The following is a 17068-nucleotide window of genomic DNA, read 5'->3' as shown; positions in this document are numbered from 1 at the left end:
ATTCTGTTTAATTTAAGGTTTTTTTTATATAAAATATCATTAACAAACGAGTTTCTAAATAAAATTCAATACTTTTACATTTTAAATTTTATTATATTTTAAAATAAAAGTATAATGTTTTTTATTTTATTTTTAAAAAAAAAACCTACAAAATTGTTTAGCAAAAACCAACCAAAGTGAACTGAAATCTATTGTTTCGATTTAGATCATTAAAAAAATATAAGTTTTTATTTGCATATAATTAAATAATATATATTTTAAAAAATGTAATTGGGCAACGAGGTGGGCTAAACTTGAACCCGCTAAAAGGGAAGCAACATCAATACTCACAAACCTGCAAACAAAGCTTTCAAAAGTTGATGCATAAACTTTTCTAATCCTTATTTTCTTTTTTGATCAAATTTTAACCTTTCAGAATCACCATCGAAATTGGTTCATACCCGAGTTGATAACTCGTTGTTCATTGAACTCATTTTTCAAACCAAAGACGTGTTGTCTAGTTGACTAAAAATCAGGTACATTGTCTATTATCCATGTTCCAGTCATTCATTCATTTACGGTAGTTGATTGATAAATAATCGAGAACCAAACATACCAGACAATCAAATATTTAGGATAATATGACCAATTAAATTTCAAAATATACAATGTGATGTAATATAAAAGTAATAGTAGATGAAAATTATGGTAAACTCCATGTCAAATGTCAAATATTATTATTCAAGAAATCGATAGTAAATATCACTTTGATAACTTACGATCTTGCTTTTGGTTTGTTTATGATATTATTCAAGAAATTTATAGTAANATTTATTATCCTCAACATAAAAGTTTAAATAAAGATTTGAATAAAAATAATATTAATAATGCATTAAGTAAATGAAATGAAATTTATTATCTTCAACATAAAAATTTAAATAAACTTATGGTGAATAGTAAAAATACATAAAATAAGCTTCTAAAATAATATAAATTAATTAAAAACATTATAAAGTGAATAACAAGAGAATTTAAGAAAAAATTAAATGAAATAAAGAGAATTTCGATAAAAATATAAAATTAAATTATTAAATTAATAATAATAATAAAATAAAATAAATAACTAAAGTAAAAATTATTTTTTTTAAATATGGGTTAAAGTATGTAATATAAGAACAATATTCTAAAAATGTATTAATAAAATTATCATATATTAAATACATAAAAATAAATACTAAATTAATAAATAAAACAAACAAATGTAAAATTCATGGGAATGTCTAAATATTATATTAATTAATAAAAAAAATATTTATTACTAATTAAATTTAATAGCAAAAATGTGTCATCAAAATATGTCAACACTTGGCTATGGATAGTGATTCATCCCAGCTTACTTTGCCTATAAAAAAACCTCTTGCATTTTATAAAAAAAATCCTCTGAAATTCGTGACTTGAGAGGTAATTTTGAAAAAAAATTATGTAGTAAAAAATAGAAGAACATTCAAAGAAAAATATCAAATATTGTCCAAAAATCCCCAAATTTTAGTACAAGCACATTTTTTTTAGCCAAAAACCATTGTGTCCTAGAGGTGTAACATGATCATGATTACAATTGTTCTAGAAATTTCGAATTCGTGAAAAACATTTTTGGAAAATTTCCAAAAATCTTAGTCTCGGGTAGCCACTTCAAGCTCGATTTACTCTTTCTTTTTAATGAATTTTCCTTTGGTTTTAAAATAAAAATTGTTCAAAATATTTCTTAGTTTACAAATGTGTCAGTCGATCATTCCGACATTCAAAGAAAGTATTGTTTTTGATAGTCCGAAACAAGCATGACGACTATTATATTTTTTCCAAATCTGTTTTGATATGTTTCGAATTTTGACAAAGTGTAAAGCATAAAAGTTGTAGATCGTCCAAAATTATATCGGACTGGAAAAATTTAGTCGCATGTGATCGACGGAACAACCACAGGCGTCGCCACATCGGCGTGTGCAGTACAAGCGTCACCCAAATGCCGAATTTTAAATTTTCCGATCCATTTCTGACATAATTTTGGTCATGTGGTGAAGTTTCGTAATTTTCGAACATTTCTTTAATTTAATATGAATTAATGAATTTTTAACCAAAACAAATAGGTACAAGTTTGTACAAGAATGGATTTCAAAATATTCCACATCTACTCATTATCATATCCAATATAAAGTTACTTGGGTAATATTTATAATAAATTATCTTGGCTTAAGCTCATCAACCAGGCGAAACAGTAAGTTATCGAGCTAAGGTTTTCCTACCAATTTCTTCAATAAAAGAGTTTGACATTTGACCTGGAATTTACAATAAAGTTTATAAACTACTTATTTATTTATATATTGTATCATATTGTGCATGTCACAAATTATTGGTCATATTATACTACATATTTGAATATCTGAATTTATTGGTTCTTGACTGGTTACCGATCATTTATCACTGATTGAATGACTGGATGAATTAAGCATGGACAATGGTCTAAATACAAGATTTCTAGTCCACTGACCAACATGGTTTCGTCATGGAAATATGAGTCCAATGAAAAACAGTTTAAAATAGGGTAGATTGTTCATCTGAACAACGTGATTTCGGTCCGAAAATGTGAGTTCAACTTGACTCATAAATGATCAATTATACAAATTCTACTTGAGTATTTGGGGAAAATTGTCACATCGAATTTTGGTGGGAGCCACCTCTTTAGCTTACGCTATTCGGTTCAGAGTTTTGGGAGTCACTGCATTCCATTTGATAAGATATTTTCATAATGATATGTTACTACTAATAAATAACATATCATATTGAATTATTGCATTACTAAATTTCGTTTGACTTTGAATAAATATATAAACCCAAATTTATTTTCTAATTAAGACCTCAAAGACATAACCTTTATTTTCTTTCTATTTATTGTAAATTCCAGATACATGACTACAAATAAGATTGAAATTGAGAATGGAATTTTTTGCTTAGCAAGACCGTGAATATTCTTTTGAATTTGTAATTTTTCTATATTATGTAAATTAAAGAATTGTACACGCTTCCGCTACTGTAAATATAAGATAATGATAATGTTATAATTCGTAGGTTCACATGAGTAATATAATCAAATCCATTAGATTTTTTATTTTGAGATTTTTATGACAATGACTTATAGTAAAAGCCTCTAGTGTATATTGTTATATCAGACTTTCCATATAATGAGTAAAAAATAAGATAACATGTTATCCTTAGTTTGACCCAAAAACTGAGGATAACGTGATCATCAAGTTTGATAGAATTCTACAAAGTTTCTTCTAAATTGATATTGATTTATATCTCTTAGAAACTTTTATTTTAAAAGAAAAACGATTTAAATTTCCATTTCCTAATATGACATCGTCAAGAAATAGTTCACGAGCTAGGAATCAAGATGAATTATCCTCAACTGCAAGATGAGCTAACCCTACCAACATGATGAATATTTTCGCTCCCAAGCAATGGAAAACCAAAGAAAGGAACAATGTATTCCACGATAAGAGCAAAATCCAATGAGTATGTTTGACATATTTTGACAGTTCATTCAACTCTGTCGAACCACCAGCAAGAAACTTTTATGAAATAATCGAAGGTTTCGGAGATTTTAAGAAACAGATGATCGAGTTCTTGAAAATTCTTTAGCTTCAACCCACCCAAGATATACGACACCCCTGATGCACAACAAGCTGAAGAATAGCTAATCAAAATCGAAAGGATTTTTTCAGTTCTTAATTATTCTAAGGAAAGTGAACTTTGTAGTGTATCAGTTCGAGATAGCAACATATAACTGGTGGAGAGTCGTGGATCACCGGTGGAAGAAAAATCAACACTCCCAAAATATAGACTATATTTTCGAGGGATTTTGAGGCCAAATACGTCACCCAATTAATACTTAACATGCAATAATGCAAATTCATGGAACAAGTTTAAGGTTCTTTAACCGTGGCACAATACGAAACGAAATTCCACTGTTTGCTTCACTATGCTTCTCATTACCTGGGAGATGAGGTAAGAAACACAGAGAAATTTGTCAAAGTCCTCAACCTTGATATTCGATGGGCAGCTTTATATGTTGAAGCCTCAAATTATATCTCCGCTGTCAACCAAGCATTTTAGCGTGAAGGCATAGATCCAGCTGCTGCTCAAGAATGAAGAATGTGAAAGAAACAATGGGAACCCTAACTCCAAGGAAACAAGTAGCTAGAAAAGAAGTCATAGAAAAGAGATCCAACTGGAACCGCATGAGGAATCCTCAAGCAAAAAGATTCAAGGAAATCGAGACATCTTCATTATTTAATAACTCAAATACTTAATTAATATATTATAGACTCTTCTAGAATGTTTCATTAGAATTTTGCATTTAATAGTCATGACTACTAATATTATTTTTTAATTAGTAGATTTTAAATTTATTAAATAAATAATTGTGAACTCATTATAAACTTGATCGATGATCAGACAATATCGATGTGTCGATGATATAATTCTCGTTCATATAATAAAAATGAAAATTTTGAAGGACAATTTTCTACTTATCCATTTTGTCAGATGCCAGTTTTGTGAACTTCTTCACTAAAATAGACAGTTCCACTCTTCTCATTTAATTAGTTGTTAAGCTAACTTCCACATCTTCCATCATATGATATTAACTTATAAACATCTTTATAAGCAATATGTTTGATCTCTATCGAACTACAGTCGTCAAATTCAATTACTTGAACTTGACTATCTCAACGGGAACACATAATATGATACTTGTGTGACCATCAATAGTTCAAGGATATAGCTATCCGTGGGTTCACGATTTCATGTAATTCAAAATAACATTTATTCTTATTCGGGCTTACTCTAATTAATCACATTCTCTTTATCAACTCATTGATCAAGAATGTCAGAACTCAAGTCTGATTGCACCCATCGGATCATATTAAGAGAGTCTAGTAGCATCGCCTCACGATCTTCTAAGTATCACTGATAGTATCTGTAAGAACTTTAAGTTATGATTAGCGTACAATATGGTCTCTTCTACTCATATATCCCGATCGAATATGTAACAATTGGTATATCGAGAGTTGCAAATGAATTCGATAACGATGAGATATATATTTGAGTAATAACAGTGATATGATATATGCAACTGAGAAAACACTTTTCCAAAATGTACATTTTTACTCTGGCCAGATATTCCTTGCACTATTAACTCATCAGATCATATAAGATATCTTCACCCGTAGGCAAACAGCGAATCCCCAACTATAATGCATTGGATCCTAAGTATTTTGAAACTACATCCAACCTCGTCGCCTGATGACCCCCTCAATGGAGTAGGTAAACGGATCAAAGTGCATGCTAGTATGTAAAGCCTCTACGTTGTCCCGGGTCAAAGAACTAATGTTGTATAACCATAACTGCAGACTATTCCACTCAATAAGTGATAACCACGTGACAGTCCGAGAGAGAGTTGTTCAATGCATCATCAAATGATCATCTATCTGTATAAATGGACATCTCTATGTCATTACCAATTAAAAATATCATTTACATCACAAATGATAGTTTCAAACTCAAACGACCTTTATCATTATTTTAGGCGGTTGGTTCGACTGCTAACGATACATTTTCTATTTAGTTTCATGATCTTACGTTATGAGGAGGCAGACCTCATGGTACCTATTATATATTCAAAGACTTTATCTATGTAGTTTGAATAAGTACCAAGATAAAGTAAATGTCACAATTTGATAAAACAGTAAAATATTATTAAAATATAGATTGTTTTTACATAAAAGTCAACAAAGCCAAAGCACAAGTTGACTCGATAGTCACCTACTCTAAATCACACATATACAAAAATCTCCAAAGAAGAAGAGTGGTCAAATCTATGGAAAATCTTAGCGCCTCCGAAGATTCGATCATTTTCGCGGCGAGTGGTGCGTGACTTCCTACCTTGTCGATTAAAACTTCACACTACAAAAAAATTGCCCTACGACAACGGTTTAGCCTTTTTAAAACTGTTGTTAAAGCCACTGTTGTTAAAAGTTGCGCTCAAAGACAACATTTTTTTACCATTGTCGTAGCTGCAATTAGCGACGGTTTTTTGAAAACCGTCGCAAATAAAATTAGCGATGGTTTTATTCACAACCGTCGCTAATTAGCGACACTTTATAAAACCGTCGCTAAAATTAACGACGGTTACTTAAATACCGTCGCTAATATTAGCGACAATTTTTCCATAACGTCCGTCGCTAATTTAGCATCGATTTCTTATGATCTCCGTCGCTAATATTTTATGAAAAATAAAAATAAATTACTTTTAATAATTTAATAAATTCCTAGAATATATTTTAATAAATGCTAGGAGTTGAATCTAAAATCGTGTAAGAGATAAAAATTTTAAGTGTTGTGAAGTGGTAAAATTGTGTATGAGAGAAAAATTTTAAGTGTTGTGAAGTGGGGTGAAGAACATGGATAAAAAATGGTCGTATTTATAGACAGTTAGCGACGGTTATTGGTAAAACCGTCGCTAATTAAGGCGGTATTTTCAAAATTATCGCATTTTTCAATTTTGCGACGGTTTTAGCGACAGTTTTACTAAGATCATCGCAAAAATTAGCGACTGCCGAACTAAGACCGTCGCTAATGTCAATAATGCGACAGTTTTACTTTAAACCGTAAAACCGTCTCTAAAATTAACGACAGTTTTAGCAAAACTGTCGCAATTTTGAAATTAGCGACGGTTTTATTAAAATCGTCGCTAAATATGACAACAGACCACACAAATCGTTGTTATTTGTCCAGAAAACACGCTAATAGATAACGGTTCTATAAACCGTTGTCATAAACGCTCAACGACAACGGTTTAATAGAACTGATGTCATTGAGCCTAAAAACCGTTGTCTTTTGACCACCAAAAGATCGTTGTCTTTCGCTTAAAAAAACGCTCTACGGCGGTTTTCACTAAAACCGTTGTTAAAAAGTTTTTTAACGGTTTTAGTGAAAATCGTTGTCGTATGTATGTTGTTAATTTTGAAATTTCTTGTAGTGTCAATACTGACATGTACAAGTACCTTCTTGTTGTGTTATCTGTGAATCAAGTCTTGAAAACAGCTGGCATGTGTTTATTGATTGCACACATGCAAAGGAACGATGAACTGTGGCAAACCTTCGTAGCTTAGTGACAAATTTTGCGAGAGGAGCTGCTTCTTTTTCGGATTGGTTGTTTGACTGTGAATAAATGCCCTAGGTTCTACTCTCGGTGTAACATAGATTAATCTACTCGGCCGTGTTTCCAAATATTTCTGCTCGTTTATTTTGTGGAGCATACGACGTTATCGAAACGAGAACATCTGGAATGGTGCCTCTAGACCAACATAAATCACTGTTTCGTTCAAACACAAATGAAATCCCCACAAGGACAATGGTAAGTTGCAGTCGATCCGCCTAACTAGTCCGTTTTGCCAATGCTAGTTTCTTCCATGGAATTTGTCTCACATTCTAAATAAATTTATCCATTTATCTTACAAATCATGCATAATTATCCACTTCTTTCTCCCTCCATTATCATCCACAAGTTATTTCAATCTAATCCTGCCATATTTAAACTTCAGTTTTTTAATTAAATATTATCAATTAAGTAAAAAAATATTTATTTGTTTATTATCCCACACCAAAACTTTAATATAAATATAAAACTTATAAAAAATTTAAATCTCAACACATGATGATTAACTTTTCAGTAGCCAATTTCCACTATTATTTTTACAATATCACAAATCGGGGTAAAATTTGGAAATTTTACAATATCAAACAAGAATATGTCTTTTGTGAGACGGTCTCACGAATCTTTATCTGTGAGACCGGTCAACCCTACTGATATTAACAATAAAAAGTAATACTCTTAGTATAAAAAGTAATACTTTTTCATCGATGACCCAAATAAGAGATCTGTATCACAAAATATGACCCGTGAGTCTCACCCAAGTTTTTGCCATCAAAATAATGAATTACATTTATAGATATTAAATTAAATAAATTAATGACATCACACTCATGTCAACACAATTCTACATAAAAATTTATTGCGTAATAAATAATCAACCATTAGACTTAAAGCACAATCCCAATTTCCAACTATAACGTCAATTACTCAATTACAACATATGATGTGTGGATGGATGTCGACACTATGATACATATCGTTTTCAAAATTTGTTTAATTGTTGAAAACCGAAGGGATTTTATGATTTTTTGATGTTATTACATATATATATAAAATAAAAAATGCAATATTAGTCATGTCACTCGGCAATTTTGGTTTTATATATTGATAAATTTAATTTTGGTCTCTGATTTTTATTATTTTTACAATTTTAGTCATTATTTTATATGATAGTGACGTGATACGTATGCGATAATAATATGACTCTGACCTGACAATGTGTCCAATTTCATATTAGTGATTTTGACGAAAAACGAGTTAACTTATAAAAATTTATAAGATCGCGACCAAATTTGTGATAAAATAAATATATAGTAAATTTCCCAATTTCTATTAAGATCATGAACAGACAGACATACGCGAGAAACACGAGAAGCAAAATCGAAACTCAACCAACGTTTTGTTGTTTTCGGACAAGTAAACTCGATAAATCAACTGCTATTCAACACCCGTGTGACTTCCTTTCTTCAGAGCCCACTCTCCCAAAATTCCAAGCCCTCAATTCTCTCCTCCGAGGGGGGTTTTTCTGATGAATCATTGAGTGATTTTGATCGTCTCGTTTTCGTTCGCGATCAGCAATGGATTTCCGGAGCAAAAAACTCATCAATGACCCGAACGGTAACGAAAATTTCACGCGGTTTGCGTTTCCTCCGTTGTGTATTCCTGCATTTGCGTTTTGTTGATTCGTCGTTCGATTTTTGTTTATCGTTTCTTTGATGAATTCGTTTATGTGGACGGATTGAGCGTGTATACGTTCGAATGAAGGATTATTGACTTTGACTTTGGTTTATGCCGGGAACGAGAATTTGTGGATTTTGTTTTGTTTGATCTCTCGTTTTTGTTTTTCGTTCTCTGTGACTTTTCATTTGATTCGTAGCTATTTTGTTCTGCTGGTTTTATATCGTATTTAACACTGGCCGTACTACTTCTGATACTTGGGGTACAACAGTTGTTTTGAGAGACGTACGGTTTTTTTGCATGAGATGATTGGGCGGTAACGGATTATCATGTTTGTTAGTATTTAGTTTGTGTTACTCTTTTAATCCCTTCCTACTTTATGGACGGTGATGAAATAATAAAATGCACGTCCTACTACACTTTAGAAACGTGTCAATGGATGTAGGAACGAGTATAGGATTTGGAAATGTGATTCATGTTCCTTGGTTTGCAGATGTGGTGACGGAGTTCATTGAAGGTCTGGTGGAAACTTATCCGAGGTTGCAGTATTTGGACGGGTTTCCTAAAGTAATTTCCATTCTATTTTGGCAATAGTCAGCTTGAATTGTTGTCTTACATGCTTTCAGCTTTATCTAATAGCATGACTCATGTGTGTGGCAAGTATAGGTCAAAGTTGTTTTACGTGCAGATATTTCTGCTGCTACATACGACAAAGTTGCCGTCATATCAGGTAGGATCTAATTAACTACTTTGTTTTTATTATATTTGGTGCTGCCACCGTAAAGATATCAGGTAAACGAGTTAGTGTCCATTCTAAACTCTTGTCACGCCTGAATTGGGTTAGTTTTGAAAAGGATAGTATGGATGCAAAACTTGAGTTTATGCTTTGTCAGGCGCTTTTACCAAATAATAAAATAAGTGTTTCGCCATAGGGGAAATTTTCCGGTAAGGTTTTTCCCTGGTGGAAAATTTTGACAGCTTCATTGGAACATTGTTTTTCAATTGTTGACACGTCTGCCAACATCTTAACACATGGGTTTGAATTATTATCTTCCTAGTTGTATGTATAAACCAGATGGAAATTACTAAATTCTTGGCACAGGAGGTGGAAGTGGTCATGAGCCCGCTCATGCTGGATTTGTTGGTGAAGGGATGCTGACAGCAGCAATCTGTGGGGATGTTTTCGCGTCTCCTCCTGTTGACTCCATTCTTGCAGTATGACAGAGTTCTAATTATTTATAAAATGAAAAAGAAGTTTTATAAATTTCAGGTAGTTTCTTTTTGTGATAGTTTTTAGATTAACACACTACATTTTTCATGCCAGGGAATTCGAGCGGTGAGTGGTTCTATGGGATGCCTTTTGATTGTCAAGGTATCTCAGTAATTGACTTTTTGGATACTTTGCTCTATCTTTTTTCTACTCATACAATTTTTTATTTTTTTATCGTGATTGAGCTTTGTTCATCTGAATATATAATTGCATTCACATGGAAAATTCTCCAAGATTTTTCTATGCTTACTTCCTCAAGAAATACAAATGATCTGTTGCACAGTATGCCATTTTTTACTAAGTTTTTTAAGGAGTGAATATAACTTACTGTCCATTACAGAATTACACGGGCGACCGTTTAAATTTTGGTTTGGCCGCTGAGCAAGCTAAATCTGAAGGTTATGCAGTGGAGGTATGTGTTTATGTGAACTTACTCCTAATGACCATTCATTCTAAACATTGGGATTTAGTATTTCATATATCTGATTAAGAAACATACTCAAACTTGTGTTCGCAGATGGTTATTGTTGGTGATGACTGTGCTCTACCACCTCCAAGAGGCATAGCTGGGCGAAGAGGGTTAGCCGGCGCTATTTTTGTTCATAAGGTTGATCCACTCCCCTACCTTTATCCTGCCTGTGCTATCTTTCCTAACGTGTAATAGCATTTGCTTACCTGCACATTTCTTGTCTATTTTGCCACTGTTGATGTGGGTGAAATTCAGTTATGTTATCTGTTTAACACTTCATTCGTTTTCTTTGTTTCACCCAAGTATTCTAGCCATGCATATTTGGTGATTGCAGATTTCTTCTTTTTCCTCTTAATAGTGTTTGAGCCACGTCCTCTTCGAGTTTCATAGATAAAGTTGGGCATTAATGAAACAAAAATGCCCTATCTTTCTTCCTGTCATTATAAGCCACATCTCTGCAAGTTTCATAGATAAGGTTGAGCTTTATTGGAACAAAATGCCCTGTCTCCGTTTCCTATCACTGCTGAGTACTTATCTCTATATTAGAACATAAATTTTTCTTTAGTTTATTGAACCGACTTATGAATTGACGATCTAGCAATGGTGAAAAGGTTAAAATTATTCATTGAATGTTAACTCCAATGTTGCTTTAGTCACTATTTTCCATTTACTGTACTAATAGTTAAGAGATTTCTTTTCTTTTCTTTTTCTGTTTAAGAGTGAACAAGTCCTTTGAATTATTTAAATTTGTGGATGCTAATTAAATGGAAAATCATTCAGTATCTGAGAAAATAGGACATAAATGTTAGAATCTCAAAATGGAATCAACAAGTGTGAGAATGAAACCAGCCATTAGTAGTAACTTTTTGCAAGTATACTAGTATTTGATATGGAAAACTCTATTCCGTCTCTTGTTCTTTTGTTCTTATTTCCGTGAAAATGTTTAAAATAATTTTTTCGCTATTTTATTTTCAACCACAATCTTGTTGAAGATGACCAAGTTTTTTCTTACCAAATGAAACCAATTATTATTGTGCATGCAACTCCATTGTTTCTAAATCTTACGGCAAATTACAGGTTGCTGGGGCAGCAGCAGCAGCTGGTCTCTCTTTAACTGAAGTTGCTGCTGAAGCTAAACGGGCATCAGAAATGGTTGGCACAATGGGTGTTGCATTGTCGGTTTGCACACTGCCAGGTCAAGTCACACCAGATCGTTTAGGCCCTGGAAAAATGGAGCTTGGTCTTGGAATTGTAAGGGATTACTTTGATTATAACTAATAATGTATGTTACTTGAGATGGAAAGCCTTTGTTATTTTTAACTTATCAATGTATTCAATTCGGTAATGCAATGATTCCAAGGTGTTTGTTGAATTATTAAAAAATGTTATGCAATTTTTTCATTGCTGGTGTTCGAATTTAAAAGGTCATGCATCGTATAACATGTGCGTCTCCATCGTATGACATGTGCGTATTAGTATGACTCCACATATGGTTATTTTACTTGTCAAATTGAACACCTATTGAACATTTTTACTGGAAAGAAATTCCTTACAAATAAGCATTGCTGCATATCACTGGAAAATGATGTTACTTATTCTGTACATTTCTTTCAGCATGGCGAGCCAGGTGCTGCCGTGGCTGACCTCCAACCTGTAGACATTGTGGTCTCTCATGTCCTGAAGCAGATATTGTCAACAGTATGTTGTTATTTTTTGTACAAAACATTGAAATCAATTCATATGACAAATCAACAAGTATCCATCTACCACATTGAGCGCTCAGTGCTGGACAACATGAGGGGGTTCTCATGTTGAGTAAATATGGGAAACAATTTTTTAATTATCAGCGATCACATGCACGTGCCGCATAGTTTATGGAAATTCATGTAAGACAAAATATATGCATTTCAGTTGGGTGGCTTTAACAAAGTTGCAATTTTTCCTTTTTCCTCTTATCAAGTGAGGATTAGGACTAAGATTGTTACACGCGCGCACACACACACACACACACACACATTATGCACTTTAACTAACTTTGATTTCATGAATAACTTTGTTTTATTTTTTATTACTTTGGGTGTGATTATTTTGATACATTGACAGGAAACAAACTATGTTCCTATTACACGGGGCAGTAGAATTGTTCTCATGGTTAATGGGTAAGTCTGTACTTCTATGTGACTTATTTCTCTATGTAATTTACAAGCATCTTTGTTTTCATTCTGAAAATATGTGTCTTTCCTTGAGGTCTCTGCTTAATTTTCCATGCGTTCATCTTCAAATGAATACTCGTTTTCTTTCATTTTTATGTTTTTGATTTTTCGTTTTTCATTTCTCTGGATTGCAGGTTAGGAGCCACTCCTCTGATGGAACTTATGATCGCAGCTGGAAAAGCTGTTCCCGTGTTGCAGCTAGAACATGGATTGGCTGTTGATAGGGTCTATACTGGGTCTTTTATGACCTCTTTGGATATGGCGGGTATGTATGTGCTCACCAGAGTTTACTGTTATGAAAAAAGTTCACTTCTTATTTTGTTTTTTGGCAGGATTTTCAATCACCGTGATGAAGGCAGACCAAAAGATTTTGAATCGATTGGATGCCCCAACGAAGGCCCCAAATTGGCCTGTTGGTGCTGATGGTTAGTACCATATTATTGCATTGTGGATTTTCCGTTCTAGATTTTTACTGCTGCTGGAGAATATTGTTGATTGTCGATATGTCAGCATTTCCCTTCTTTGCCAAAGTTATTATATTTCTTATGAAGTTCGATCTCTCTTGTAGGCCGCCCACCCGCTAAAATTCCCATTCCTCTTCCTCTATCTCGTTCAACAAAGAATGATGAGGTATGTGAATCTAATGTGCTTCTATTGATAAATACAATGCTGTGTCTATCGATAAATACAGTGTTGGGAATGATTGAACTGTTCTTAAGATATTTCCTGCAACCAATACAGTATCCCTTTCTGGATTTATCGACCATATTGGTCTTATCTAAGTCATTTTGGGGCTATTTGTGGGTCCCTGAAGTCTATCTTTCCCCCTCATTGTCTTATTTTATGCTGTTCAGTCTTGCAAAACATGGTCTTTGGGGAACTATCTTCATTGATTCTCATTGCTTTCACATTTTTCTCAGTCATTGAGTCGTCCCGAACAGCTAAGTCCTCAGGGTTTTATTCTTGAAATGGTTATTGAAGCAGCAGCTACCGCAGTTATCAATATCAAAGACAGCTTAAATGAATGGGACAGCAAAGTTGGTGATGGTGACTGTGGATCAACTGTAAGTGCAGGAAAAATATTTCCCTTATATTTTTTTAGAACATGGTTTTAGTTTGTACTTTAGTCTGATTTCTTGAAATGTATTAGATGTTTAGAGGTGCATCAGCCATTCTTGAAGACATGAAAAAATAGTGAGTTTCCGCTTGCTCATTTACCTTTCTTGCTTATACGAGCAGTGAGCGAGATTATAAACATAACATTCTGTTGCTATTGTATTCTTGGCCATTGGATTTTTTTCATAATTGATTCTGCTTTTTAAGATTTAATGATTACGAATATGGAGTTTTATTATGATGCCTTTTCATAACATGATCAAGGTGCAAACCACATCTCATGTGTGGATATGGAAAAATAAAAGAGATCAAGGTATGGGCCTGTTGGGAATACATGCTTATATATTAAAGAGAGTTGTTAATATTGGTATAACATGTGATTGGAAATGTTGGATCACATGCAAGGGGAAAATTTTTTCATGTAAAAAAATGATGAAGGAAAGCATAAAGGAAATTTTTTTTAAAAAAAAGCATAATAGGCGGCAACTGCGAAAACATATCGGTACTGTAGAATATGACCTGTCTTTGTTCTTGGTCTACAAAATTGTTCTTTGAAATTGTATTCTAGAAGCGAAAATATCTTAACCCTCTTGAACTTTTGATACTCCTGAATGTTTTCTACTTGGCTTTCATTTGAATGGTGCCTCAGTGACATATTTGATATGTGGCTTTTGCCTCTGAAATGTTGTTCTAGTTTTTGTTTCGCTTTTTTCTTTTTCTTCCAAATGGTCCTCCATTGGCAGATGTTGAAATGTGATTGGTGTCGATTATGCTATTCATTGATTGCGTTTTTGTTATATGATTGACAATCTTTATTTCTTCTATTACCTTTGGTGGTTATGCACGCGGTCTGTAATTTGAAGCAAAATGTTTTTCCTTTATTCAGTTATTAATATAGAGTGCACACTTCTAAATTTGGTTAAAGAATGTGGCTAATTTATTAAAATATGATCTTGCTGCCCTTAAATTCAATCATGTTCTTACATTGCTTATGTAACTTAACTGTTCCAGTTATCCACTGAACGATCCTGCGGAGGCAATCAAAGAAACTGGATCTTCTATTAGAAAAGTCATGGGAGGAACTAGTGGCATCCTGTATAACACTCTCATTCTCTCACCTAAGCTTTTTTGCAACTTATTTATTGATTTTTGCTGAGGACTTCTAGTTAAAAGTTAAAATAATTCTTCTGTCTCAAACACAGATATGACATATTCTTTAAGGCGGCATATGCTCAGTTGAAAGCGGATTGTAATCCAATCGTTACACCACTACATTGTAAGATGATTTGAGTCGGGCTTTTACTTGTGACTTTGGTGTATCTGGCTCTATCATTAACCATAACTCGTGATTTAGGGGCTAATGCTCTTGAAGCTGCTATCGCTGCTGTCAGTAAATATGGAGGTGCCAGTGCTGGCTACCGTACGCTATTGGATGCTCTTATTCCGGCATCCTCCGTACTTAAGGAGGTTTGAGCCGACAGATTTTAGGCGAGCCCTTTTTAAAACTGATATTTAATTAATACTGTAAGCTTCATGGACAGAAATTGACTGCTGGAGAAGATCCCGTCGATGCCTTTGTTGTCTCAGCTGAAGCAGCAGTTGCAGGTGCTGAGTCAACAAAAAACATGCAAGCACAGGTGACGTTCTTGATTCTCCGCATGTTCTTTTAATAAATCATTCGATGCCATGATGACATTTGAAGGAGAAACCATTTTAGACGCAATATTTGATGGCTTCAAAGTAAAAATATCGGCGGAAGATATTTTCATTTTCAAACGCCATTAACATAGCATTTACTAGATACAAAAAGCTTGGCTGCAAAATATAGGAAAAGAAGACAGCAATCTTCAACCATCTTTCATTTTGAAAAAACGCGGGCATGAAATTGGTGGATCAGAATAATCACAAATGTTTTTCTAACGAAAATTGTAATAATCAACTTGTGATTTGTTTTCAGGCGGGTCGTTCATCATATGTCTCGGCAGATATTCTTGCATCAGTTCCCGATCCAGGGGCGATGGCTGCAGCTTCTTGGTATCGAGCAGCAGCCTTAGCTGTCAAGGATAAGTACCATGCATCGTGAGTGCAAATTTTTAGGTTTCCAGTGTTACGTCCTTCCGTCTCGTTTTTGTTCTCGAGGAGGAAATTGTGATGAGCATACTTTTCCTTGTTCTAACTAACTACGAGCTTTCCGCTTATGCTGTTACTGCATAAAGCCGAGATAGCAGTACCATTTATCGTCGTACAAAAATTGTAATACTATCAACTGTTTACTCTTTATTTCAAAATTTTTGATGTTATAACCAGCTATTTTTGTTTCTATTTCTTGAAATGTGGACGATTTAGAAATAATCAAGCTTTACCACAATTTTACTCCACTCACCACACTCACTTATGTATCCACCAGTGAAGCGACAATCATCAATTAGATATGATGAAGTATATTCAAATTTTACATTCAATATGTAAGTGTCGTCTCATTTGTGGAATCATCAATTTGATATGATGAAGCATATTCACATTCAATATGTGAGCGTCATTTCACTTGTGGAAACAGGGGTAGAAACGATAGATGTGTATCATATCAAAACTATATATATTGACATTATCATTATTTAAATTTACTTTATTTCTTGTTATATCATGATATATCATATTCCAAAATTTTAGAATACATTACTCTTGATAATTATTCAAGTAAATATCAATTCAAATGGGATTCAATATCACAATTTATAAATTTTATCTACACCTTTGAAAAGTAATTTCAAAAAACCTTTTCATCTCATAAATTCGTACCTCTAAAAATTGAACCAAACTTAGGGATGACAATTTCATCTGAACTTGAGAGAGAATCCGTTACTCGACATGAATGAATGAGGATATGGAGGAAATTTTTACCCTGTTAACTAAATGAGTAATTTAGTATGAAAATGAAGAGGAGTCTTAAAAAAACTTACTCATACCCGACCGACCCGGATATATATACTATTTTTCCGTTTTGATGTTAATTCTAATAAACTTTTGTTGAATAATATGAAGAAAATTGATAATAAATGGTTGATGTTGTTTTT

At 33.2% G+C, this 17068-nt stretch overlaps 1 protein-coding gene across 1 annotated transcript; it reads left to right on the top strand.

The window, feature by feature from the left end:
• The first annotated feature begins 8599 nt into the window (after window positions 1-8599).
• On the top strand, window positions 8600-16316 carry LOC140991355 (putative 3,4-dihydroxy-2-butanone kinase). Its single transcript, XM_073461272.1, has 20 exons — window positions 8600-8866; window positions 9420-9493; window positions 9593-9656; window positions 10029-10141; window positions 10251-10298; window positions 10537-10608; window positions 10714-10803; window positions 11743-11916; window positions 12280-12363; window positions 12769-12824; window positions 13013-13143; window positions 13211-13303; window positions 13447-13508; window positions 13799-13942; window positions 14029-14072; window positions 15006-15089; window positions 15197-15270; window positions 15349-15461; window positions 15536-15631; window positions 15952-16316. Exons 1-20 carry the CDS (start codon window positions 8827-8829, stop codon window positions 16075-16077), a joined length of 1782 nt encoding a protein of 593 aa, XP_073317373.1. The 5' UTR covers window positions 8600-8826; the 3' UTR covers window positions 16078-16316.
• The last annotated feature ends 752 nt before the right edge of the window (window positions 16317-17068 follow it).

The sequence above is a fragment of the Primulina huaijiensis genome, chromosome 13 (genome assembly GCF_012295235.1).
Source record: "Primulina huaijiensis isolate GDHJ02 chromosome 13, ASM1229523v2, whole genome shotgun sequence".
Classification (NCBI taxonomy): domain Eukaryota; kingdom Viridiplantae; phylum Streptophyta; class Magnoliopsida; order Lamiales; family Gesneriaceae; genus Primulina; species Primulina huaijiensis.
The sequence above is the reverse complement of the archived record's forward strand: the minus strand, read 5'-3'. Positions and strand labels throughout refer to the sequence as shown.

Bases quoted from the DNA above. Each gene is read 5' to 3' on its own strand.
- LOC140991355 (XM_073461272.1), top strand. From the start codon at position 8,827: ATGGATTTCCGGAGCAAAAAACTCATCAATGACCCGAACG. The intron at 10,299-10,536 runs GTATCTCAGTAA...TGTCCATTACAG, and splicing joins GATGCCTTTTGATTGTCAAG to AATTACACGGGCGACCGTTT. The intron at 10,804-11,742 runs GTTGATCCACTC...GGCAAATTACAG, and splicing joins GCGCTATTTTTGTTCATAAG to GTTGCTGGGGCAGCAGCAGC.